At 36.8% G+C, this 12,282-nt stretch overlaps 1 protein-coding gene across 1 annotated transcript in view; it reads left to right on the forward strand.

Moving 5' to 3' along the window:
* crhr1 (corticotropin releasing hormone receptor 1) overlaps positions 1-12,282 on the forward strand; it is a 159,063-nt gene that overhangs the window by 121,967 nt on the left and 24,814 nt on the right. The window contains exons 7-8 of the mRNA XM_084420431.1: positions 6,847-6,967; positions 11,203-11,356. Coding sequence (XP_084276557.1) covers positions 6,847-6,967; positions 11,203-11,356 — 275 coding nt within the window. The remainder of the gene's footprint in view (positions 1-6,846; positions 6,968-11,202; positions 11,357-12,282) is intronic.

Below are 12,282 nucleotides of genomic sequence, written 5' to 3' on the forward strand. Positions count from 1 at the left end.
TTTCACATATTCTGAGAATATTTGAAACATTCTCTTTTGACACATGCATGAACTAATGCCGTTTTGTTGCCAATATTGTCAAACATGGTGTGATGCATTGATAAGGCATCTGTGATTGGACACAAGAACTAATGCCGTTTTGTTGCCAATATTGTCAAACATGGTGTGATGCATTGATAAGGCATCTGTGATTGGACACAAGAATATCAATGATTGTCTTTTAATATATATATAATATATATATATATATATTAAATGAAACAAATCCATTGTATGGCTTCAGAAGATTATTGCTCACTAGACATTACAACATGGGCTCATTTTATAGTTGTATAATTTATTTAAAACTCCAAAAACTTGCCTATACATACATTTCACTGCAGTTTCCAGTTGAAATGAACAGTAGTGGCAGTAAAACACCAACAATTTTTATTCATTTTCACACAAATTATGATTTATGGAGCAGATTATTGAATTATTGAACTTATTTTCACACAGTTCCTTGCAAAGTACTATGTTATGACCTTATGTTTTGGGTAGGGTTTAGTGTAAATGGTACATTAAACGCGACAGCATATTAACCTTTTAGCGCCACTCACCGGACATTTTATTCCTGAACTGCCACAGTATGTGCAACAACCAATGTAACGTAAAATGTTACCAGATTCAACTTCAACTGTCGCACACCAATCACTGCACATTTCACTTTGAAATTGAAGTCTGGTTTTCCGAGGGGTTGCGATATAGGCTACACTACTTTACACTAATCATTTTTGACATGATTAGGATGAACTGTCATTGTATGGGAAAAAGTGAAGTGTGTGAGTGTGTGTTTCACAGAAAAACAACAGCATTATGGATTTAAATACAAATTAACAACACATTTTAATGACTAGCACAATTTTCTTTTATCAACAATATTTTTTACACAGATATTTATGTTGTAAACACAAAAAGTTAATCAGTTCTCTTTTTGAAGTGGCATAAAGCAACTGAAAACTGCAGGGGGTAAAATTAATGAGTTATGCAGTAAGAGTCAGATCTGTTAGCTGGTTGTTGTGTGGGAAAACACATCCTAACAGAAACATCTCTAAGAATATACCATGTTAACAGGACTTAATTAACAGAAAAGTAGAGCCACATTTATCCACAAACACTTGCCAGCAAAGTTTATTTACACTGACTGTGTGTGTGCGTGCGTGCTTCTGTGTGTGTGTGTGTGTGTGTGTGTGTGTGTGTGTGTGTGTGTGTGTGTGTGTGTGTGTGTGCGCGTGCGCGTGCGTGCTTGTGTGTGTGTGTGTGTGTGTGTGTGTGTGTGTGTGTGTGTGTGCGCGTGCGTGCGTGCGTGCTTGTGTGTGTGTGTGTGTGTGTGTGCTTCTGTGTGTGTGTGTGTGTGTGTGTGTGTGTGTGTGTGTGTGTGTGTGTGTGTGTGTGTGTGTGTGTGTGTGTGTGCGTGTGCGTGCAGTTTGTTCATCCGTAACTAATGAGAAAGTAATGTCAGAGGCAGCTGCTCAGAGTGTTGTGTGAACGAGGTCAGGGAACTGCATAAGCAGCAGATACTCTGCTGCTAAACGCCCAAAGCTTCTGTTTCCACAAGGACAACACTGGCCTCACAGCGTCTTTCCTCAAGATAAAAGTCATCCTCACCCTCCACCATTGTTTGTCTACATTCATCCATCACACTAGCAATTGCAGCTCAGCCAAGCTTCCATCAGTTAACTGTGGAGGAAATTAAATCAAATAAAGACTTGAGGCGAAAACCTTTGGAATGCAGCGTTTTCAGTAGCTACGGCTGTTTTTGAATGGCATGCGAGGGAAATTTAGTTTGTCTGTCTTTTAAATGTAATAGTTGGGGCTTTCAGTATAAAAATATTAAATTAACATTAACATTATCATTGTGTATATCAGTATTTGCTTAGAAAAGCTCCCAAAATTAAGATAATAAATTACTGTATAATTTTACCGTATTACGTCGACTATATATATATATATATATATATATATATATATGTGTATGTGTATGTGTGTGTGTGTGTGTGTGTGTGTGTGTGTGTGTGTGTGTGTGTGTGTGTGTGTGTGTATATATATTCAGTCAATATATGAATCACTATTCAAGATTCAAAAGTCAATGTATGATTCATTTTATTTCCATTTTGAAAATATTCACTGGCCTTCAGCAAACAGAATTATTATTATTATTTTTATTTTTTTAGTTTGGTACAATGGATTTTTTATAATTAATTGCACTAATCAAATTAGATGAAAAAGATATGAAATGAGAAAGCTTGACAGCACATTTGGCACTCAGTCAGATAACCTTTAATATGCAATTATAAATCAGAGGCACTATACAAAAACATCAGTGATGACTTGAGTTTAGACGTCAAGTCTCATCTCATCTCTTCTTCATAAATCTCTGAAGCTGGCGATTACCATTCAGAAGATGGCACGCCTTCCCATCTGTCACAAAGAAAATTGCATCATCATTTTCACAATCCATCCATCCATCCTCCAGATGTCAGATGTTTTTTCTCCCCGCCGTGTTTATCACAGATAGTTTTGATAGACGGGAGTTTATTTATATCCCTTCTCAAACAAAATGTCGTTTCAGTACTTTGATCTTGCTGTACAATCTGACAAACAGTAAAAAATAATTAGCTGAAGTAGTGCTTCCAGCTGAGAAATGTTGTTTCGTCTCATGTTTGGGTAAAGGATCTGCTTAAAGAATAGTGACTCCATGTCTGTGTGAGAGAGGCTTTTACAAGGAACATTCACGGATACTTTTTATCTTTATTCAAGGCCTCTAATGGAGCCACTCTCCGATGTCACTTTCAAGACATCTCATCTCTTTGATATGTTACCATCACAGCTGAATGGGTGTTTATATCTCAAGGAGGTCTGTAATACCTGGAGAAAGATGTCTGTCCACTAGCATTCCGATTCATCAGTGAGAGATGGGAAATCAAATTGGGCTATATATAAAATATTAAAGAAATTAGTGTATACTGAAAGGAGTCTCTTATGCTCACCAAGGCTGCATTTATTTTAAAAAAGCAATAACAGTAGAAACAGTAATATAGTACAATTCTATCTGTCTGTCTATCGATGTCTTGATGCTTAAAGGAACACTCGACCGTTTTTAACTATAATGTATGGCGGAATAGCACTAGGGACTCGGGAGCACTTCGACTCGGCGCAGTAATCTCATCACTCCTGAAAAATCCTCTCCCCCTCTCCCTCTCACTTCTGTCATTAGAACCAACGTGACTTTTTACTGCGCCGAGTCGAAGTGCTCCCAAGTGCTATTCCGCCATACATTATAGTTATCCTTTTTACCCACTTAGAAAAGCGCCACGTTTTATTTTATGTCACCATACTTAGTCGTGTAACTACTCGTGTAACTGTATTTAAATAGGGAAAACGTGGAGGTGTTTGGTCGCTTCTAGCTTCATCTCTGTTTGGATCCTAATGAATGAACTGGGCTAAGCTAAGTGCTATCAAAGTGTCGCCGCGCGCCAGAGCGATTGAGTGCACGCACTGAGACGAGAGAGGTATGTATCAACTCGTCTTAGTTAAGGGAATGACATAGTTTAATATGAAAAAACGGTGGAGTGTTCCTTTAAAGCTAAGATGCTATAAATCCATTCTGTAGATTTTCCCCTATTGGAAAAGGTGAAACTGCCCGCCATCTGGAACTGCCTACAATTCAAGCATAAAATTGCAGACTATAGCACATTTAATTAAAAACGTATGTTCTTTTTGCAAGGAAATGTTTAGGAAAGTCTTTGCCTCTCATTCTGATGTTGTTTTCTTTTTAAGTTTGATCTGCTAATGAGATACACAGGCAGAGAGATAAAAGCTTTGGTGCTGAGCAATGTCATCATTTGTTTCCTTGCATCCCTTGCAATAAATGAATTTCCCCATGACTAGCATCTTCCTGCTGAGATGACGCACAAATGCACAACTGAGGCAACTGCTAACTGTGTGTTTATGAGATTTGTGTGTTTCAAATGTGTTTATAGATCTGTAGTGAATGTGAAATGCATTAGTTTAATATTTACATAAATAAGCATTCCAGAATGTTCGATTTTTTTTTATTTTTTTATTTCTTTTATAGACTTTATCACAGCATATTACATAGTAATTGAAACTCCCATTTCTTTTTCAATTGACAGGAAATGTTACTGGTCGGAGACAACATGAAAATGACATTTTTGATTGGTTGAGGTCAATTCAACAAAATCTCCCATCTCTCTGTTTTACATTTGTTTCCTGTGAGCTGTCAGAATTAATTGGAAAAGAGGTCAGAAGTTCATAGAGAGAGTGAAAGATCAGCTCTCATGAGCATAAACATTTCAGCAGCCAATGGAACTTAAACTAATCAATGACATATGATAAACTGGTTTAAATAAGTGATGTAAAATCAATGTGTCTATTTATCATCACTTAATAACCCTTAACAGGTTAACATTTCCAGAGAAAGGATAAGGAATAAACCCTCATGTTTCAGGGTACATTTCATCTGGCATAACTCAACTTTCAACATGCATGGAGAACGTCAGCCCATTTTCCGTATAATATGTCACATGTGATCATTATGACCCATCTGTCCTTTGCTGTGAGAGTTACATTTTTAAAAATAGAGGTTATTTAATGGTGCTTGCTTCTCATTTTTTGGCTGTTACATGATTCGTACATGATTAAAACCGAATTTTCTATTGATTTTCGTTTCACTTGGTGTTCGTTTGTGGCAGTGAGAAACTGCCCTAAGAGTTTACTCATAAATTCTCGTCCTTATGTAAGTTATTCTTTTATTCTTCTGATCTGGGAAGTTTTGCTGCTTATCTAATAATGATGACAGCTTTGATTTGGAGGTCACTGTTGGTCTTTGGTCAGTCGTAAATACCGGCTCCAGCCTGAAGCTGATCACAAGCAAGTTGACCTCTGAATCGCACTTCTGTTATGCATGCAATAACTATAATAAGAGAAAGAAGCAGAAAAAAGGGTAAATTACAACACACGCTGTGAAAGAATAAAAATGCATGAGGATCACTGAATGTCAAGATCAGATGCGATTTTGATTCATCTATTTCAGAAAATGTTTGGTCGGGTTTTGAACCCTAGTCTTCTTGCATTCTAATCGAAAACTTGACCAACAAATCTGACTTCTAACTATTAAAAGTTTTTTGTTTGTTTTTTCCTCTTTGTGTTATCATGTTTTATCTTGCTTAGGCACAAAGTTGAGCCAAAACTGGCACTGAAGTCCCCTCATAAAAAATAGCAGTATGACACCCTCAATAGATGTCACATATCACATAAGCAGTCCTGAAGCTAAATAAAGGTAATTTAATAACAAATTCTCTCTCAGTTGTTCCATTTTAAGGTAGAGGTAAAACAAAACTGATCTGATAAAAATTTTAAGCAAATGTGTTTGTAAAAATAGAAGCTTACAGAGAAATGCATCTAGATGCTGTTCTATACCAGCACACATGACGATATACAACATGATAACAAAGAATTGTGTGCATAAAATATCCTTTCTGACTGTGTTTTTGCTGTGATTTCCATTAGGGCAAAACCTTTCAGCGCTTGATGACACAAATCTGGGTCGTCAGTCTGAAAGCCAAGTTCACGCAAAGTGCATTGAGTTAGCCTTCAACTTCTTGACCTGCTTTATATTTTCAAATTCTTTAAAACAGTATCCTGACTGCCTGTTTAGTGTGTTGCTTATAAGAGCAGCTTCTTCTGTCTGCTGAAGCCTTTCAGAACCAGGAAACGTGTTGTAAAATGCTGAAATGTTGGAGTGTAGCTTTTCAAAGCAGCAGCCTGATCCAAATGTTTCTCCTGAGGCACTGGTGACATTTTCTGCAGTAAAAAAACACACAAAGAAGGACTGTTAGGCACAATGTTTAATATTGTTTTCAGTACCAAACCATTTTTCTTTGCTTTTATCACCCTGACAACGAAATTCTAATGGATGTGAATCAAACGAAAAGAATGACGATGGGAAAACAACACATTTCACTGTGAAGTGTTGACAAAAAATTCAACTTTGGTCATTATTTACCAAACTGGTATGATTTTCGAGCCCGATCTCACGGGAAAACGTACAAATTCTACGAGGTGGCTTATTCGTAGGAATTCATACGACCTGACTCGTACGAATTAGTACGTTTTGTGCAAAATCGTACATATTTGACGAATTGGCCAATTCGTATGAATTCATACGAATGACCTACCCCTGACCCCGCCCCTAAACCTACCCATCACGTGGGTTTAGACAAATCGTACAAATTCGTACGAGTCAGGTCGTACGAATTAGTACGAATTAGCCAACTTTTTATCATTCGTACGAATTCGTACGAATTGGTCGTGAGATAGCGTTGGATTTTCTATCCTCTGTGGAACATAAAAGAAAATAATTATTTTGAGAGATGTCTCAGGTTTTTTTTTGTTGTTGTCCAAAGTCAATGTTAGCAACATTTTTCAAAATGCGTATTTTGTGCTACATATAAGAAAGTCAGTCATTAAGTCAGTCGGTTTTTAATCAATTGACTCCCTTTGTATATATCATACGAGTTCTGAATTGAAGATGCAACCGCTTCACACAGTCGGTGTGCCATTTAAAGATAAACATAATGTGCTCTGATGGGACTGCATGCTGAGAAAACTCAACGACACAATGGATCTACCAATACAACAAAATGAAGTCAAGCTGCGAGTGTATTCACACCCTGTGAAAAAGACAACTAAAAGCCTTGATAAGAATAGTGTTTTTCATCTAACATCTTAACTCTTTCTTTCCATCTTTCGCCTCCTCCATCTTTCCTTCCCCTCCATTCTCAGGAGTATCCGGTGTCTGAGAAATATCATCCACTGGAACCTGATTACGGCATTTATCCTGCGAAATGCCACCTGGTTTGTGGTGCAGCTCACCATGAATCCAGAGGTGCATGAGAGCAATGTGGTGAGTAAACACATACGAAGACAAATATTATCTCCTTCTCCTATTACCTTTCCTTTCAAAATTCACAAACAGTGCACAGATAATCTGTTATTCTTTCTCACAATACGTGCACACCCGCTCTTTTGTTCAATCCATTGTTCGGTCTCACTATTTCCCTCTCCTCAACCCACTGCTATTCCCTCATTCTGTTGGCACACATGCAGAGAAACACAAGTTTGTTGATTGCATTCAAAAACTGTCCCTGACACCTGGGTCTCCGTTTCTGCACTCATTACAGGCGTGGAAATCTAACTGGCACTAGATGTGTATCTGTGGGTGTTTTGGGAGGAATGCAAACAGCTCATCGTCCACTATGCTTCCCTGAGAATTAATTACCCTCTACATTTCTGTGCTCCCTTAATCAACTCATCTGAGTCAAGCAATTAATTCATCTACCACCACATCTATTTCAGTCCCAAAGGGCTCTTCCATCTTACATTCAAATTCAACCATATACTCTATGATGCACATGGCTTTTCGGATGGTATCGGAGTTCGATTCCACCATGTTTGTCCTTGATACTTATCTTTTGCTGTTGCCAAAGCATAATTTGTCTGTATTTTATGCAAGGGCCGACTTAATTGCCTCTTCATGCTAAGATTTTGCACAGCAGCACATTAATTCTACCTCTGAACTCCCCTAGAGAAAAACTTGCAAGGTGTTTTCAGACGGAAGTGGTTATTACACATTCCTCTAGGTCTGTATATAGATAAGCAGTGGCCTGATTCTCCTAGTTTACATTCAAGTAATGTTCCTTTGAGGTGTTTAAAAGTGATAAGAAATTATTTAAAGACAAATGCTTACTATTGACCTGTCTAGATGAAATAAAATTAGCCTTCTTGGACAAGATGGAGAGCTGTCTGTTTAACTGTGAACAAAATTGTGTACATACACAAGGTCATTGATGCACTTGTGTTGAATCGTTTCAATTACGGTTCAAGTAAGTGATCCCAGTTGCCTTGTGGTTTATACAAAGAACATCTTGACTCATTCGATCCGCTTCGCTTAATGAGGTCGAGCTTTGCGTTGTCTTTTTTTGCTGTATGTACAAGATGCATTCGTTTAGGAAAGGCTCACAAGTCAGAGCCAACTGCTTTTCATTGATTTTTATAGCGCAAAATTACACATTTATTGTGAAAAGTGTCACTTTGCGGAGAATTTACACAATGCCAGTTAATGAAAAACATTGTTCCGTAAATAACTGCAAAATTAGCAATAAAGATCCTACAGAAGCTTGTAATCTCTACGAGGTCCTAAATTCCTGTCACACCAGGGGGCCTATTATGAAAGAGGGTTGTAAAATTCTAAATAAGTACTTCTGAGAGCTGGAAGGCTTTATGACTAAGAGAGCTTTTCATTTTTCCCACTATTTCACATGTTGAAATAAAATCGTTACCAGAATACATGTAATGGTCTATGGACTATTAGTTTGCTGATTAATGCCTGGAATAAATGAGTCTACAATAGTTTCTCAAGCCCCTATAAGGCTGATATAAGTGTTTGACAATTTGCATTCTCCTACAGACTGTGAAAAAAGAGAAGCCTTAGGTCTGAAAGTTTATAATCTTTCAGTGACACTTGAATTCCCACTTCAGTCATAACTCACAGCTGTGATCTTCAATCTTGAGTCGAGAGTGACAGATTTTTTATCTTCTCGTGAGACAACATGACAGAGCTCAGTTATGAAATATGACCAAAACAAAAGAGCGGAGGCTAGGATTAAACAGGATTAAACAGGGCCCTGACACACACAGAAGCCAGTATGACTCTGGCAAATATCAGGAGCGTCACAGCTTTTTCATCCAGCTGCAGTACTGTCATACTGTAGCCTACTGTCCGTTAAACATTAAACATCTGTCATTCACATGGTTTGGATTTTTTTTTTCTCTGTCAGTTGGTTTATTAATCAGCTTTGTTTATATGTGTATACAAAAAGTATGTACCCTATATTGCAGAAGGGTCTCATTTCCTAAAAACAGCGTGGATTATTTTGCATTTGTACGCACAGGAGAACTTCTCACGAAAAATCTCTACCTAATTCACAACACGTTCGTATGCACATGAATTTTTTCTTAACATCGCATATTGTTAGGGAATTTGGAGTATTCTAAATGAGCGGCCACGTGCACAAGGTTATTCATTTGCATAAAACGCCCAAACCATCTTCTTATAAGAGCTTTCCGCACACACTTTCCTTACAGCCTTTCGTCACACGACGCTGTTTGAAGACGCGCTCTCGCCTGATCCTCGAGCAATGCCAAGTGTGCCATTCTCTCCAGTTCTCACAATAAAGACCTTTTATACAGACCCAGATTACAGACCTCTCATTAGCCAGCTGTACATATGCGTATATCTGCGTTATTCAGAGAAACCTTGCAGCTGAAGGCTATTTAAGTTGAAATTAAATTTTATTATTTCATAATTTTATTATATAATTTTATATATGGATTACATAATTATGGAAAATTAATGCAACATACTGTTAGGATGAAATTTTACTTTCATAACACAATTATAAGGCCATACAGAGTAAGTGCTTTTTGCGTACGTGTGGTTTCAGTTGTTAAACTATGTTTTTTCGTAAATTTAGAATAGCATGGTAAAGGAAACAGCCTTTAATGATCTGGGTTAAATCATTAAATGCAGTTAAAAGTAGATCTATGCGTTTCGGCAACACAGTCTTCACTGTAATCCCGAATAAATTGGCAAAACTCAAATAATTTGAGGTAATCAGTTACAGTTACAGTTACAATTGCAGATTTTTATTTTGTACTCATATTTTTTTATTGCTCTCAGCTTGAAATATTTGAGTAAGCTAATTCATACACAATTTAAAATTATCAGTACTCTCAACTTAAATATTTTTTGTCATGGAAACTTGGCTAGCTTTAACAAGCTAATTCAATAAATGCCATATTGCTAATTGGTAACACAATGCTTTGATAGCATGGCACTTGCTGAATGAGTACAGCAATTTAAACCATTTAACATACACTGTTCTCAAACTAAGATCATGCTCCACTCGACACCATGATGGTAACCCCCCAAAAAACCCAACATAACAGAAACTCTTCTAAACTAGCATAACAAAACATTAAACACTACTCAATCTCCCACTTAACATTAATTTGGCACAAAAAGCCTTATATAACACTTAATTTTAGCATTTACTTTCCCTTTTGAGTGTCATGGCAAAGCATGCTGGGAAATAGAAATCTCAGCCCAGTTTCAGTTAAATTTAAGTTTATCTGGATTGAAAGAAACAAGTTGGTAAAACTCAAAACAATGAAACAATTCAACTTAAAATGTGTCAGTTTTGTGAACTCAAAAGAAAAAGAAAGTTCTAAATACTCATAAAAGTTAATTTAATGGAACTAATTTGTATAATTTGTGTTGGCTCTACTCAAACCAATTAATTATTTAGAGCGTTAGGGTTTACAGTGTTCTTTGGGACACATATCAATTGCTCAAACAAGTATTCTTAAACTAGTGGGGATTATTGGATCATCAAGGACAGCTGGTTGATATGTGGGTGTGGCTAAGACAAGTCTATACATTACTAATTGAGCCTAAACACTCAAAATAATCATCAAAGATGAGAATCTTGGGCCAAAGTATATGTCTAAGAATTTTTACCAATATAAAAAAAATACATATTTTGGGTGGAGGGTTTACCTCTTTTATATATATATATAAAACTATTTCATTCATATCGAACACTTTAAAGATTATATATGAAACCTTATGATTTGTGCTGCAGTTAACGTTCTGCAGTGTTCTCTACTACGTTTGATCTGTCAAACCCATAAATATTTTGATATTCAGATAGGATCATCTGAGAGGTATTGTACTTCTGATAGTCCTGTCATGAGAAACGATAACCCACTGGCTTTTATCATACTTTCATCTAAATCTGTTCCGCCCCCCCCCACACACACACACCCCACAGCCATCTGTAATGTCCCTTCTTTTGGAGTAGAAAGGTTTTATCCCCTGCTTGGTGTTTGAACTCAGCTTCAATCATAAAGAGTAGACATTCCACACACACGTAATTACACACAAGCTTTCATTTCCTCAAGCTATAAAAATAAAAGCATTTTAAAACAGATAATGCTTACAAGAAGTGGTATGGTGATCTCCTAGGGTACAATTTAGGACAGTTTCTCATCTAACTTGATTTCTCTCATCGCTCTCAGATCTGGTGTAGGCTGGTCACAGCAGCGTATAATTATTTCCATGTGACCAACTTCTTCTGGATGTTTGGAGAGGGCTGCTATCTGCACACAGCCATAGTACTGACATACTCCACAGACAAACTGAGGAAATGGATGTTCATCTGTATAGGCTGGTGTAAGTATCCCATGATGCACAGCTCTGGAAATTATCCAGTTTTGGATCATGCACCTGTTTCATAGAATGACCCTGAACATGTCCGTTTACTTTAAAGTTAACGTGACACACAATACACAACCCATAATACGTACATAATCTAAAGTATTGCTGTGCACATAGCATATGTAGGGTTGGATTTAAGACATCAGTGAAAGAGGAAAGTAGTTTTGATTAAAGATTGAAAAATTCTGTCATCATTTACTCACCCTTGTGTTGTTCCAAACCCGTAATACTTCAGAACACAAATGAAGATATTTGTTATAAAATCTGAGCCAGTTCTGTACTCTCCATTGACAGCTACGCAACTACCACTTTGACACTTCAAAGGGTTCATAAAGAGATTGTAAAATTAATCTATATGAATTTAGCGGTTTTGTTCAAATTGTCTGAAGAGACACGATCGCTTCATATGCTGAACAGATTTAATTTGGGCTTTTATTCACATTTAAACATTGGTCAGTGAACATACTGTAAACAGAAGCTCAACCATACCTGCTTGACACGTGAGAATAAACCTCTTGTGGAAGCTCAACCAAGCTGCATAACACAAGAATGAACCTGGTTCTCACACGTCAAGTGAACACGCTTGAGCTTTCGTTTATCATAACTGATGTGTGCGTTGATGAATGTTTGTATGTGAATAAAAGCCTAAATTAAATCTGTTCATCATATAATCTTCAGATCATATAATCTTTTCATCTTCAGAAAATGTGGACTAATCCACTCAATTCATATGGATTAGGTTTACAAATCTCTTTATTTTTTATTTTTTTGAAGCGTCAAATTGGTAGTTGCGTAGCTGTCAATGAAGGGAGAGAAATATCTTCATTTGTGTTCCGAAGATAAACGAAAGTAGAGTAAATTATATATTTTTTTTAAAAAGA

The sequence above is a fragment of the Rutilus rutilus genome (genome assembly GCF_951802725.1).
Source record: "Rutilus rutilus genome assembly, chromosome: 1".
NCBI classification, from domain to species: Eukaryota; Metazoa; Chordata; class Actinopteri; order Cypriniformes; family Leuciscidae; genus Rutilus; species Rutilus rutilus.